The sequence below is a fragment of the Cryptotermes secundus genome, unplaced genomic scaffold (genome assembly GCF_002891405.2).
Source record: "Cryptotermes secundus unplaced genomic scaffold, Csec_1.0 scaffold19, whole genome shotgun sequence".
Lineage (NCBI taxonomy): Eukaryota > Metazoa > Arthropoda > Insecta > Blattodea > Kalotermitidae > Cryptotermes > Cryptotermes secundus.
The window spans coordinates 1,496,694-1,512,587 of NW_019729897.1; the positions used below are offsets into that span (position 1 = coordinate 1,496,694).

General features: G+C 37.3%; 2 protein-coding genes across 10 annotated transcripts in view; both read right to left on the minus strand.

The window, feature by feature from the left end:
- Positions 1-1,747, minus strand: part of LOC111865697 (protein MMS22-like) — a 37,967-nt gene extending 36,220 nt beyond the window's left edge. For 3 of the 5 annotated variants that reach the window (XM_023853920.2, XM_023853921.2, XM_023853918.2), the window contains exon 1: positions 1,369-1,603. In XM_023853920.2, the coding sequence (XP_023709688.1) occupies positions 1,369-1,447 (79 nt within the window). In that variant the 5' untranslated portion in view covers positions 1,448-1,603. Of the gene's footprint in view, positions 1-1,368; positions 1,627-1,675 lie in introns of those variants that run through there. The other 2 variants (XM_023853919.2, XM_033751931.1) reach the window with 2 other exon arrangements.
- Positions 1,748-4,334: 2,587 nt separating this feature from the next.
- Positions 4,335-15,894, minus strand: part of LOC111865707 (organic cation transporter protein) — a 69,727-nt gene continuing 58,167 nt past the window's right edge. For all 5 annotated transcript variants that reach the window (XM_023853936.2, XM_023853937.2, XM_023853934.2 and 2 more), the window contains exons 5-11: positions 15,165-15,319; positions 12,047-12,215; positions 10,317-10,470; positions 9,652-9,884; positions 8,169-8,320; positions 6,456-6,640; positions 4,335-4,936 (exon numbers count right to left, since the gene is read on the minus strand). In XM_023853936.2, coding sequence (XP_023709704.1) covers positions 4,760-4,936; positions 6,456-6,640; positions 8,169-8,320; positions 9,652-9,884; positions 10,317-10,470; positions 12,047-12,215; positions 15,165-15,319 — 1,225 coding nt within the window. In that variant the 3' untranslated portion in view covers positions 4,335-4,759. The remainder of the gene's footprint in view (positions 4,937-6,455; positions 6,641-8,168; positions 8,321-9,651; positions 9,885-10,316; positions 10,471-12,046; positions 12,216-15,164; positions 15,320-15,894) is intronic.

Consider the following 15,894-nt stretch of genomic DNA (forward strand, 5'->3'; position numbering starts at 1 on the left):
AAAACGAGTTCATCAACAAAAATCTTCTTAAAACAATTTTAAAATGTTTAACATCTTGAGCCAGGTTCCTTATATTAGGAGGAAGCCAATTAAAAACCTTAATACCATGGTAATACACTCCTTTCTGAAATACAGTCAACTTACATGTAGGATAATGGAATTTATTATTATATCTTGTATTCCTATTATATAACTCAGAATTTAACTTAAATTGATCTTTATTATTAACCACAAACATTGCAAGAGAAAATATATGCTGAGACTGAAGGGGTAAATTTTCCAGTTCCCTGAACAATTCCCTACATGAATATCTGTTCCCAGAGTTCATTATAATTCTAATCGCCTTTTTTTGCAACCTAAAGATATGAATACTATAAGGGGAATTACCCCAAAAAACCAAACCATAGGCCATAATTGAATGGAAGTAAGAAAGGTAAATCATTCTTAATGTACCCTGAGACATGTAAGATTTTAGGGCTCTAATCGCGTAACATGCAGAGCCCAATCTAGACATTAACCAATCCACATGTCCATTCCAAAACAATTTGTTATCAATAATAAGCCCCAGAAACTTAGCATTTGTAGTGTTAACAATCCGATCATCATCATCCTCAATATGGATGGATATTCATATTGAGGATGATGATGATCGGATTGTTAACACTACAAATACTAAGTTTACTTAATACTTGTATTACCATGGTATTAAGGTTTTTAATTGGCTTCCTCCTAATATAAGGAACCTGGCTCAAGATGTTAAACATTTTAAAATTGTTTTAAGAAGATTTTTGTTGATGAACTCGTTTTGTTCCTTGGAAGAATACTTTGATTGTAAATTTGACTCCAATGATCAACTGTGATTATGGTACTGAATGTCTTATATTGTTATTTATATTATTATTTCTATGTAGTGTTATTTGTATTATCAATGACTAATTCCTTATCCTATATGTAGTGGATAAATAAATGATGATGATGATGATGAAAAGGTCTAATTACTCTTGCACCATAACAGAGCTTTAGTGAGTTTAACATCCAAATTTTCAATATGAAACTTCCAAGACATATTATGTAATACTAACCGCAAAAACTTTAATTCAGTAGTAGGGAATAATCTTATGTTAATGTGAATTGTATTACGTCCATTGTAACTTCTGAATCCATTCCACTATATTTCTACTATTCAGTTTTATACATTTAAACACTAAGCATCAAATACAGCAATGTAGAATTTGATTATCATCACATATGTAAAACTGAGCATGACGACCAGTTGTCGCCACCACAAATTTCTGTACCAATGGTACAACATATGGCAGGGCTTCCATTGGATAAACGTTATTCTCTGAATGTGGAAATGATATTTACCGGTGTCAGAGCGTGCATTTCCACTCTTAATCTCGTGCGGTGACAAAGGCGGCGTGATAACTGTAACGTCATCTGCCATTATGTCTTTTTCCTAATCTTCACTCCATTCACTTCCAAGTAAAACCCTGTAAAATAAATATTATGATCTTTATAGTTTGTAACTTATATCACTTCGAAATACGTCTAGGCATTTGAATCGTAACCCATTTCTTCACACTTCTAACAACTCCCGCCATTTCTATGTTCAGTTCAGTATGGCCAGCACAAATTCAACACATTTCTCTACATAAATATAAGTTCCCTTTACGAGATTTGATGTTCGCATGGCGGTAATTGTGAAGATTATTGTTAGCATGCTTGTGGCGCGGTATAGTCTGATGGAAGTGTACCGGCGTTTCGGGAGAACGTGCTGCCTTCATCTTGAGGACCTTGAGGACACGCCTACGCTAAAGAGGGCAGTAACATGTTCCTGTGAAATGTCGATAAAATTCTGCCAGACTACATGTCATTAAGCAGAGTTCTACCTTCTGCCTTCAAAGGGACCAATTCCACATCCTAGGTTTGAGACCTGTATCGATATATGGAAAATAAAGGAAATAATGAATGTAACGTCTTGTAGTTCGTTGACAGCCGACGTTTCCGGGGAACATGTCGGTTCCATCTTTAGGGTCGAAGAATAAGCCAAGCAAGAAATCAGCCAGAAGCATTTAGCAAACTTGACTTATTCTTTGACCTTGAGGACGAATCAACACGTTCCTGCAGAACATTTTTTGACTTTTAACAGTCTATATTGAGTCATATCCCACAAGACAAAACTCTTCATAACCACCACGGTGAGAACCTCAGATCCTGTATACATGGCATTGTATCATAGAAGAAAGAAATCTTTATTGTCACCTCTATGAGAAATTCAAAACTCATTTCTGTTTCTGTGCCGCCGTGTAGATATTGTGTTAACCGACATTTCAAAGGAACGTATCGCCTCCATCTTCAGGGTAGAAGAAAAAAAGAAGAAAATCCATGAGCGAGGAACCAGCGGTAGCAGGTGCTAAAAGACTAATGTCTTCACATTGACGTCACATCCCAGAAGACTGCTTTCTTCATAGTCACTGTCGTGAAAACCTCAAATCTTACTCATTTCTATTTCATTTGCTGCAATGGTTCAAAATAGCGGAAAAAATGTAAGAATAAGTTCTAATTTAATAAACAAATGAAAATATAGCAACAGCTCAGTATTTGAAACGTTCTGTCTTCTTGGATGTAACCCCATGTAATCCAGTGAAACTCAGCTGACATTTCAGAGGAACATATCACTTCCACCTTCAGAATTGAAGAGTAAGCCAAGCAAGAAACCAGCATGGAGCAGGCAGCAAGCAGAGCTCTGCTCTGCTCCTTCAAAATATCTGTCGACTTTCAGTGGACCAAACTGAGCACGTATTAAAAGCAAAGGCCTCGGAGGGCCATAGGGTTGTGAGACGTTGAGGCTCCCACATTATCTAAACAATCGGCTCAAAGATGGCAATAAGGTTGTCAGCCTTACACACCAACTACCCTTTACCCCCCAGGAAGTTTCCTGGTACTCATTTCTGTTAAATGTCTCAGGAAGTAATGAAAATGGTTTATTATGCCTACTTTCATTCTGCTGTGCCAAATGAAATAATATTCTGGAGAAACTCTACAGACAGAACTAAAATCTTCAAAATGCAAAAGAGGGCAATTAGAATTATCACAGGAAGCAAGACTAGAGATCCTTGCAGAAATTTATTTAAAAACTTGAAAATATTACCATTTCACTGACAACACGTACCTTCACTCCCGTTATTTGTGGTAGACAATATAATCATGTATAATTTATATACTGACATCCATAACATAAATATGAGGCAAAAACTCGATGTCCACCAACATTCAGCAAATCTATCTCTATATTAAAAAAGGAGTTCACTCCTTCGGTATCAAAGTGTTCAATTGCTTCCCTCAAAGTCTCAAGAAAGTAACTAGTAATATTAAACAATATAAATTTGCAAACGTTACTTACTCACTCTTTCTACTCCACAGATGAATATTTCAATGTAAACAAACAGTAATTAGTATTAATGTAAAAAAAATTAAAGCTATCCCTGGTACAGGCTGTGAAGGCCCATAGTGTTGTGAGATGTCGAGGCTCTCACATTTTCTCTAGACACTCGGCTCACAGATGGTGGTAAGTTTGTCAGCCTTACATGCCAAATGCCCTTTACCCCCAGGAGAATTCCTGGTACTCATTTCTGTTAGAGGCTGAGTTGATCCCAGGGCCATAGTGCAGCTGGAAGGATTAGGTAAATTGGAAAAAATTCGCATGTAGACATGCTGCTATGCAACAACCACGAAATAAACAACTGTACAACAACCACTACTAAGTGAATGCTTTGCAAACAAGCATGTATGCATGGCAATAAATACAGCAATAATGGAGGAGACATTTTCTATGCAGTCCATGCCAAGATGTTATACACAGGACCAATTAGCAGTTGTATTCAGTCAAAGAACTATTGGGGTTCAGTCATGAGCTGTTGCTGTTAGAAGCTGGTAGCTGTGGCCAAGGACAGTCCCTGAACCCACAAGACAGGGAACATCTGCTGTTGGAAGCTGCTACCAACCAGTGGCAGTGAAGACATGATTGTGGACTCTAGTGTGTGTGTAACAGTGAACTGTATCAAAGTGTCAAATAGATCAAGTCATCAATCCAAAACCCATCTGTAGTCACACTCCACCACGTGACAATATAATAATTGATATATGGGAGAAAATTATTCTCCATTTATATGAATTCAGTACCTGAATATACCGCATAATTTCTTGGTAGCACAGAACTGCAGAAAGTTTGGGAAAATATGTCAATTAATTACTAAAGTAAACGAATTGTATTAATAATTGTAATAGCAATATAATGCAAGTAAAATGTATATAAAAGCTTTAAGTCTAAATTCTCTATTACAAAACAATTTAAAAGTTTTAATTACAGTTACAGATTGCCAGTGTGATTTGTATTCAAACACAATAATTTGTATTCAAAAAATATCAATAGAGAAGGGATTTAATTACATACTTGAGCAATTTAAACCTAAAAAGATAAAATGATTTTATATTGATGTCTCTCCATTACCTACACATAATTCTGCATCAACTGACATCTTTGTGCTGAATACAATTTGTGACAGAAATACTTAAAATGCTCCACTTCTGGAGCAACAATAATACATTTGAAATACCATGCTAATATCAATTCTGAAAAATTACTATTTGAATAACTCTAAAACTACAGAATTAAACAACATTAAAAGTAGAGCATACTTTTTTGTCAGTCTTTCATAGTAGCATATAAAATACTGTCATATAATAAAAACACTAATCAAAATGGCCAACAATTCCGTAAAGAAACTTTGTCTCTGGAACTTCTTTCCATTATTTCCTCAACGGTATCACAAATTTCTTTATCTTTGGTCTCTGGTAACATAAGGACTAGAAGTCCTGCAATGAGTACTGCTGCACCACAGATTGTGCTAGGTATATACCAGGCTTGCGCACCCTGTAACAAAGAAAATATATGATCAGCTTGATTTCAACACATGACAAGAAACAGAATATCAGATTTTCAGATTTATCTTCCTTATCAGCTGGTTAACTAGCTAAGCTGTAATAATCTTCTCTCTGCTGTAGTAATAAAATAATTTAACACCTTAACGACATGAGCAACATTTTGGAAACGCATATAGAAGTATCAAATGAATGTCTTATACACTATACCACATATTTTAAGGCCTCGCTGTAGCTCAAGCGGTTGGTATCTGGCTTCCCACCGCGGCGGCCCGGGTTCGATCCCGGGTCTGGTCAAGTGGGATTTGTGGTGGACAAAGTGGCGCTGGGCAGTTTTTCTCTGAGTACTTCAGTTTCCCTGCCATGTAAAAGGGACTAAGTCCCTTGTACTGCGCCCACTTCTGGCCTATTGTACCAGCCCCAGATAATAGGTGAGAGTGATTGTGGAGCAACTGTGGAATGAAGATTGGCAGGGGAAACTGAAGTACTCAGAGAAAAACTGCCCAGCGCCACTTTGTCCACCACAAATCCCACTTGACCAGACCCGGGATCGAACCCGGGCCGCCGCGGTGGGAAGCCAGAGACCAACTGCTTGAGCTATAGCGAGGCCTTAAAAGGTTCAGTTTGTCCTATATTTAAAATACTTGTCTGACGTATAAAATTAATGGGAATATAAGAAGTTTTTCAATTCCAATTTCAATTGTTTTGTAGTCTGGGACTGATCTTTTATTGTGACAGATAAGTTGTTAAACACTCTAATCCCAGCATAATATAAATAATATATTTCTTCATACACCAATATATATTCTAGCCTGTGAAATAATTTGTTCCTTGTAAAAACTGAGGTTCTTGAAGCGGTGGGTAGGAAGAGTATAATCTTCTAGGAAACAATGCCATGTAGTTCGTTAAAAGTCAACCGACATTTCAGTGGAACATATTGCTTCCATCTCCAGGGTCAAAGAATAAGCCAAAAAAAAAGAAAAAAGAAGAAGAAGAAAAAGAAACTAGCGTGAAAGTAAGTGGCAAGGAGCACCTGCTTTCACGTTGTTTTCTTGGTTGACTTATTCTTTGAGTCCACAGATGGGGATGATATTTTCCTCTGCAACGTCAGATGACTTTCAACAGACTACACAGCATTATATACCCAGAAGATAGCACTCTTCAACTTCTTCCTTGTCATAATATTATAAGTTTATCACTGATTCAGACTTTATAACACATTCTCATAATCTTACTTAGTTTTATACTCATATATTTCTAGACCAATTTCTTGTGTTCTTATTCTTTATGGCTTTCTGCTTCTTGCTGATAAATTAACACCATTACAACCTCAAAACTCCTGATTTCAAACTACTATCTTGTTTTATCCCTCCTAAGTGTTTTTTCTTATGTAGTAAGATGAACTTACTAGGTACTTTGAACTGGCATACAGATCATAATAGAAATTCAGTTTAAAGTATAAATGACATTTGGCTTACAGTAAACACATGTATGAAAATAGTAAAACTTACGAGAAGGTCAACAATATAAGGAGCTGAAAGTGAGCCAAGATGGGACATTGTAGAGCTAGTTCCAACAGCTGTGTTTCTGTTGACAGTGGGAAAGAGTTCTGAGGTCTGCAGAATGATAACAGAGTACACAGCTCCAATGCAGAGTCGTCCTATCATAGCCACACTCATGATGGTATCGGTCATATCTGAGGAGGAACCACAAACATTCTCTTTGATGAACATCTTCTACATAAAAGCCAGTTGTTCATAAAGTCTGTGATGTTTGCAACAGCAAAGGATTCAATATTCCCAGTGTCTGACAGATGACGATATAGTTGCTTGTTGTCATTCTAGGAGGAACACTTTAAGCGATATTTTAAGTAAATTGTTTTAACATAACACAGAATAGTGTTATACTGCATTTAGACTCCATCATGAAGTTTGTTGTAACAATTAGTACTGTGTCAGCTTTCAGTCACACGTGTCTGAGTGTACATGTTCATCGTAGTTATCACTTCATAGGCACTATGAGGTCACAGACACCTACGCTGCTTTTGATGAAGTGGTACAACACAATGATATTTTATATATGATAAGAGGAAAATTTCATAATCTGGGCAAAATATTGTGACGCGTTACCTTACGTCCATCACCGTGACAACCGCTACAATCGGAACAGATACTTCCATGACAACGAATACGTGGAAATTGTGGAGTTCCCACAGCGACAAATCATAGCAACGAATTGTCATTGTGTAACAACAGATGAGATGAAACACATAACTGGTGTCTTCTATAAGAAGCGTTCCCCTAACAACGGACTGTCTGAACAGTGGTAACCGAACCGTGAGGAATGGTGTCTGGTATCCAGTCCGCATAACCCCTATATAAGCAGAGCTTATGACATGTACAGAGTATTGAGAATGAGACAGTCTTGGGATAGCTGCTGCCAGAGACAGTTGAGTTCCAGCCACGGCCAAGGACAGTTGAGATGTCGCATTGAGTATTGAAGTATTAGGCCAGAAGTCAAGTGCTATTGCAAGTGATAATAATTGTAAGAGTGAGTGTTCAATAAAGATTCGCTAGATCCAAGACCCATGTAAAGTTATTTGTCGCATGACATACCCAACATGTGACAATATTATATGAAGAAATTAACTTATGATATATGCAGGAGTTAGTCATGACTGTAGTAACTCAAGAGTAAGAAAAGAAAGAGTGGTATATATTATGATAGGTTTCACTATATTTTAAATGAATATTCTCTGTGTAAATTACTTATGCACAAGTGCTACATTGCAGCCTAAGCATGATAAATTACCTCCATTGGCCATCTTACCAACATAACATATCCAGACCATTTTTAAATAATTTATTTTTAATTTATGCTCGAAATAATATAACTACATGACTCAGAAAATTAACATTTCTAGAGGAAAAGTAAAAGACAAATGATATTCTGAATATTTATCAGGAAAATCATCATTGAAATATAATCATAGACATAGGATAATTGACACATGCTTCATAATTTCTGGAAGGGTTACTGGCATTTTTCTCTTCTCCATGAATACAGGAGTCTATATAGATGCCCTCTTTCGTGGTTTTTGGGGTCTCTTTACCCAGATGTGAAAGTTGTCAGAAAGTAAACTTGATGCTTGTCCTCCGATTATTTCTGAGGTTAAGAATGCATGGAACACTGCCTTCACACCCATTATAGTTTCAAAAGCTCACCTTCTGGGATGGCGAGAATAGACAGGAGAGCTGCCCCAGATATGATATACAGCAGAACAGATGTTGTTCGTCGGCCTGTCCACCGCATCATCGGGATAGGAAGAATATAACTCACAGCTTCTACTCCTCCAGCAACTGCCACATATAAATATCTATTGCAAAAAGAATTAAATGGTTTAATATTGTATATTGTGCTATGACAGTAAAATATAGAGTCATACAGAGATAATACATAAAAAAGCATCACATTTTCAGAAAAAGAAATCAGGTTCTTGGCCAGATGCAAACACACCAATCTAGTCATTAAGGGGAGGATGCAACTTGTGTTCTGAGCTTGGGCAAGACTGCATAAGGCAGTTACAATCAATAGAGCAAAATTCACATTTTAGGGCCCTTCTATTTACCACACTTACATAACATTGCTGGAAGTATATGAATAGAAACAATAGAGTTTGGCTTCCATAAATAATGCCTTAAAAGTAAAATGGTTGTTCAACTGTGATGATTGAACCAAAAAATATCTCTGCATCATGGAAGAGATATATTCATGAAGATGTGTCCATATTATGAAATTCAATAACAAAAACCCTATTTCTCCACTGACTCCAATACTATATGTTAAGATGTATCCCTACTGAAATCTTAGTTCTCATCCAGAGTTGTGAGTTTTTCCTCAAATTTAATTCCACGCCATGCTCCTTTACGTATACAACTAACACTTGAACTTGATGGTTTCTTTTGAGATACCTTAAATGAGATAAAATATTGCACAACCTTCAGAAAGATAGAAATAGCATCTGTGCTACCACTCACTCTCCTCATGACTGACACAAGAGCATAGGGCAGCCAATGGCCAGCTGCATTTCTTGCTACATCACCAAATTTCTTTCTAGGCGAATCTGTGGCCAAATCATAAATCTTATAATCGTGTTTTATAATTTCAATATTAGAGTGGATTATATTATTGATACTTGTATTAGTAAGCATGGTAATACTGGAGCAATAAAGGGCTTCAGGGGAGGGGAGGGAAGTCCTGTTGGAAGAAGAAGAAGGAGATGCAAAAAATATCAGTTCCAAATATTAAAATCATTTTTAAAAGAATATTCTTCTGTCCTGAATACTCTACAGTTATCTGCGAACATAGTTGTAAATGTCTTAGATGTAAGCTTGTAAGCAAATTTCCTGTGTAACCCCTCAGAAAGCGATCCTGACCATACCCATGATTACTACTATTGAAATCCTTCACACATCACAGGAACTGAAAGTAAAACCAACTGCGATATGAACATATATGCCTATGCTGGATATGTTACATACCTGTAGATTATAAATGGTTCTAACAATGGTGTATAACACTCTGAATAAGTTTTTAGAATACCGAATGATGGACAAAGTCCAAAAACCCAGTAATTCTGAAAGTTACATACCTGTATTGAGTTACATTTTATTTGTTAAGCTATTCCACTGGGTTATTTTTAGTTACCTGTCAGCTGTGAAATTATCAGCATTGAGTGCAAGAGAATAATATGTCATGGCTGTGACACACCATGCAAAGTAACAGATGAGAAGTCGCTTCCTTAGTTCGCTGTTGGCAAAGATTGCAAATAACTTCTTTAAAGCAGTAATGGTACGTTTGTACCACAGAACATGCTCAGTACTTTTGTCTGTGGTAGAGTTGGTTGTGTTAGTATTAGCAGCTGCAGGAACTGGCGACTTCTGAAATTAGACATGGATCTCTTAAATTATTCAGCTATCTTATCAGGGGGCAGACACATGTGTCCTCAAAAGGTACTGACTGAATCCAGGGATTCAACACAGACAAAAACTCACTCTACTTATATTACAAAAATATATTTACGAAGGTCCTTTTCCCTATTATCCTATTATCTCTTTTCTTGGTCTCCTGCACCAAAAGTTTCAGAGGTGTTCGTGTGTATTCAAAATCAGAACACACTTCTGATGAATATTTATTAATGTCTAAGAGGGCCGTCACTTTTTGGCTCTCTGTGACTGTTATTCAACATATTCAAAGCCTTCCTTCATTGGACATGGGAATGTCCTCTGAAGTGCCACATGAAGAAATGATTTGTATCACTCAGACCAGTAAATTTCCAGAATCATTAATTTCATCTTGTACATTATTGTTACCTCAGGAGCATCTGATTTTTCCACAGGATTACTCTGCGCTCCAAGTGTTAGGAGTCTCATCATTTCTGATTTCTTACTAAATCTTTTTACAATTTTCCATGCTTCTTCACGCCGGTCTTGAGATATAAGCCATCTCGGAGACTCTGGTAGAAACCTTGAACATACAAATATTATGACCAGAGTTCATATACTCACTTCAATGACTTGTAGCACAGTGAATATCTTATGAGAAGATAGAAAAGAAACTTAAAGCAGGGAACTTGATAAAGATAGGAGGGATGATGCCTTAGAAATTGATCACTTATTAAGGAGAAACTATAAAAGCCAAAATTAGACTGTAGTTTCCCGGGTTATGACATAGTATAGTCCAGTATGTGATTACCAACATGTCAGAGGAATTTCAATTTTCAGGGCAGAAATGAGCCAAATTTGAATGTGAGTAGAGTAATGTAAGAGGAGTGGAGGAGTGAGTGGACGGCAGTATGAATAGCCAATCATGACCAAGAATGGGGAAAGGCCTTTACAGTGATTTTTACAAAGGAGTTTGTTCAAAAGTCTCAGCAATGGAAGCACTCTTATGGGACTGCACAAAAATATTTTATACAAAAAGAAGACATTTGAGGGGTCTCTACAAAGGAAGGCCCATGTAAGGAAGAATCATTCTTCAATGTTGTCATACCGTTGTTGTTGCTACTGTTGTTGGGATGCAGCTTAATCATTATGGCACCTCTGATGATCTGTTCCACAAATCCAGATCTTCTAGCCATAGTACTGGTGTCCTGAAGCTGAATACGATTACCACAATTTATGCAGCATTCAGCCACAACTCTGATTTCCAGGTGATAAAGACAGATATACTGGCTGTGCTCTTTGATCCTTTTCCCAGTAGAACATCCAGCCTGGTCCACTCACAGGGGATGCTGTACATAGTCAGTATTTTCAGTTCTAAAGGCAAAAAAAAAACTTTCCTTCATAGGAGGTCAATCTTCCAGCTCTTAGTGGCTCCCACCATTCCTACATTATGTACCAATCACACCATTTGACTCATTTGTGTTCTGAAGATGGTAGCAACAGCTTCCTCTGAAATACTGGCAATTATCTACAAGTCTGCATGGTGTCATAAATCAGAAGATCACAATTGCAAAAACATCAGACCTTTGAAATTAATTTTTCAAACTAATGACTAGTGTTTCTTAAATTTTCCTGCCATAGAACAACAATGGTCACAGGAAGTTCAACGAGCCCTCCAAAAAAAGAAGTGAAACAAAATGACCAACAAACCAGGGGTGCAATTGCAAAGTGCAAAGAAGTTTATGTATATATACATGCATCAGAGCTGTGTTTGCAAGCTGCCCAGTTTGAATCTATGCTGGGTCACTAACTATCCTGACCAAGGTCTGAGAGTTCTCACGGTTTCCCTGAGTTCCTGGAGGCCAGCCTCTTACCTCCAACTGGCCAAGACTGCTTTCTACCCCACCCTTGTCAGTTTGTTGCTTTTAATGATCATTTTATCGTTTGACATTCTATAGTCTCAGATGTCAGCAGCACCAGTGAAAACAATAACTAAATAAACAAATAAATAAATTACACTGCATGAAAAATAAATTTTCTTTACTCTTATTTCTAATGAGATTTGTTTGCAACTACTACAGAAGTGAGTAACAAGTGAGATATTTACACCAAAATATCACAACGATCTTTACTTTAAATGCTGTTGAATAGCAACATACCAAATGTGGAAAATGAGGATCACAGTAGGAACAGAGAGTGCCAGCTGCAGCATACGCCAATTCTCAATGTAGAGAGCAATCAGAGGTAACAACATCATTCCCAAGGGATATGGCATGTTGTACAGAATGCCAAGCAATGTTCGGTGCTTCTTTGTGATGAACTCTGTTACTGCGGAAGACAGTTTTCAATAAAATATGCATTATTGATGATAATGCCCATAGTTGGATGGGCCAAAGCAACTTACATATTGTCTGCACTGCAACTGCAATCACCTCAACAGGTGGTATTTCTGCGTGATGGCTCTCTGAGGTAATGAAAGTGTTAGTGTACACATCATGGTTACACTAGGATCGTGGTAATATTGATATCATACTACTTTAACAATACATAAACTAACAGAATGCATGGAACAGTGGTTGTTGTCAGTGCTACTAAACAATGAAACCACTTGCCGATGCATCATTGAACATTTATACTGCAAACAGATGATGATGGTGATGCTAATGATGATGAAGATGATGACGATAATCATGATCATGATAATCAGGGCTTGAGAAACTGCGTAAAGTCCTACTTTCCAAAATGAAAATACATTCACTAGCCCAAATCCTACCTATGTATTACCACCCAAAACCCACCACCAACACCACACACCACTATCACCACCCACCACCCCCTTTACTGAAGAACGTTATGTTACGAGCACATTCAGTGAAACTGAAAATTAAGTGTCAGGGACTGATTTCTCTAAAGTAAAATAGCAGATCAACAGAGGGGTGGAAGAATACTAACAACTGCAATATGACATTATGCGGTCTGGCAGAAGTTAACTAGTGTTTTGGAGGGATGTACTGCTTCCATCTGCAAGGTTGAAGAATAAGTCAAGCTTGGTTTACTCTTCAACCCTGTGAATATGGAGGCAGTGCACTCCTCCAAAACATCAGCAAACATCTACTAGGTTACACAACATCACATTCCAGAGTATGGCATTCTTCATTGTCACTACGGTGAGAACAACAAAACTGACAATGGAAGGATTAACTCTGGAAACCATACCTAGACACGGGAATTGTCACATTTCGTGATAATTTTCATGCTGTTGTAATATTGTGATGTATTGCGCTATGGAGGACATCCCCCTCACCCGCCAGCGGTGTTAACTACATCGGGCGCTGTCAACATTCTGCCACCTTCCCCGTGGTGACGTAACAGGCGACAACGCCTGTAAACATGGAAACTAGGCAACAAGGAAGCGAGACGTTTTCCCGTTGTCTGGCTGAGGGTTTATAAGAGAACCACACAGCCTGAGGAGTCAGTTGAGGGACACCCGTGTGGCGGCGGGGTGGAATACCTCCACCGTGACCCTGCGAGTCGTAGGAGGCTACAAAAAGGGAAGTCTAATATTTGAGACAGTAAAATATGGTCACGAGTACTAAGGGACTCGGACCCGAGGAAGGCTGCACTGGCAAGGACCGGCAGCATATACAAAAGACAGACCTGTTCTCTCGTCAGAGAAGGTGCCCACAAAAAATAACACCATAACTGTCAAACAGTAATACATATCTGGTCATGAGCCCCAGGAGGGTGCTCGACACCAAGACTTACTGACTGACTGGCCGACTGTCACTCGCAATGTGACTTTGACTTTGACTAAGGAGTCAGTTAAAATGCAGCAGCTGCTGAAGACAGTTAAAATGTAGCAGCCACTGAAGACAGTTGAATGGATTCGCCAAGATGCAGTTGAACAGCAATTGAGATAGTGAATTGCATAAGATTAAGATTGTATAACTGTGAATTGTGTAAGTGTGGAGAGTGAATGTGCAATAAATTCGCTATATCCAATATGGCGTGAAGTTATTTGTCACATTATATATCCAACACGTGACAATATTTTAAAATAACCACTATATTATTCACTGATAAATATGTAACTAAATAATTATCAGTACCCAACATTAACATATATGGATGTATCATGCCTCTAAGAGTGGTGAAATTATTCTAGAGAAAGTTTCATTATTTGCCGAAACTGTTGTTTACATGTAGAATAACCTTTAGAGTGATGTCGTCCACATTGTGCAACATGTGTTCAGAATCCATATGTTTTCATGATCACTCAAAGTGAATCTATACCAGACAATGTCTGAGACTAACTTAATTTCCAAAATTAATTTATACTGCAAAGGATTACAGGTATATTAATTTTAATGGCTATGAATTCTCCAAGGTACCGAAGTGTATTTACCTTCTATATTTGAAGACAAAATCCAATTAATTTAGTGCAAGGAAAACCTTGGACATCTTACAGTCTGCCACTGAGTCCACCTCAAAAGGAAATTATGAAATTCACAGTACATATTCTGGGTGTGTTAGATGCACAACATGCAGCCAAGCAACTGGAAAAAAGAGGAAAACTAATCCTTCAGATGAATGTTTTTACTTTGAGAAATGGTTTAATGAAGCTGGCCCATTTTCATAAAATTTTATATAGACTCCCAATCCAGCATACACCCTGCTTCACACCCAGAATATGCCATTGCTATTCAAAATCCTATCCAATATTCATCGTTTTCTGACACTATTTAGCATCAATTAGGATGATGACTGGGAAAGATAAATTTGGAAATATTTGAACATGGCCCTTTGGAAGACAATAACGCAGAATTTTCTTGGAAGAACTGAGGGAAAAAAGGAAACCTCAGTAATGTGAAACGTAAACCTCATGTAATTAATGAATTTAGTTCAGTTATCCTTAACCATTTTTTTAAAATCCCTGCTGTACTTCTTCTACCATTTGGGAAGTCATTCTCATTCAATGATAGACTTAGTATGACAGTGCCTACAACATTAAAAATATATTAAAATATATTCTAAATATTCTCTTTATACATAATATATTCCAAAACTCATCCTGGTGATGTTTCATGTGTTCAGTCAAATAACTTCAAAAGGGGGTGAAATTCAGATAATAATTCAGAAAGTAGTGTTCCATTCTGAATTTATGTTACATGTGACAGTTTTGAAAATCAAAATACACAGGTGCTTGCGGGGTCTTGAGTGTCATAATGTATGAATCTCAGCAAGGTCAAAATTATAAAATATATTGTGCCAACTTACAGAGAGTGAAACCACAATTGAATGTTCCTGAACCAGCCATGCCAAGAGCAAGACGGGCAAAACAGAAGACAAGGTAGTGTGGTGCAAATGCCGCCACCGGGCCAGCTATGATGTATAAGATGCAGGATATTGCAAAGCTTCTCTTACGACCCCACCTACACAATAAATCGTACAGTTAAATATTCTCATTCCCTTCAACATGTCAGAGACATATTCTTAAAAAATAAAGCCCAGAACTGTACACCTAATGTGCAGCAGGAATTAGTGTGCCATCATACTTCCTTTTAGTTGCTCAGTCATCCCATGCAGAGAGGCTCAAAAATGCATACACACTTCAACAAATGAAATATGTGCTTAAATAATTTATTGAAATATCTTCAGCTCAACTTTGAAAATGCACTTAGATAACCTGTATTATAGAGTGTTATAGAGGTTATTTACAGACATTTTCAAAGTTGGACCAAAGATATACCAGCAAATTATTTCAGCAAACATTTTGTAAACTGAAGTGTGTATATACTTTCTTGGGCTTCTCTACACATGTTTAATTGTTTCAATTCATTCTGTCTCAACGTTGAGAGAACTGTTCTGTTAAATTTTGTTTCTAAAATTATAACATATCACAGAATTAAAGAACTGTGTAAATAAGGTCTTCCCAATTAATATTTAATATAAAGTTGTCCCTGTACTTACATAAGCACCATGCTATGAAATGTATGGGGGAGTGAGG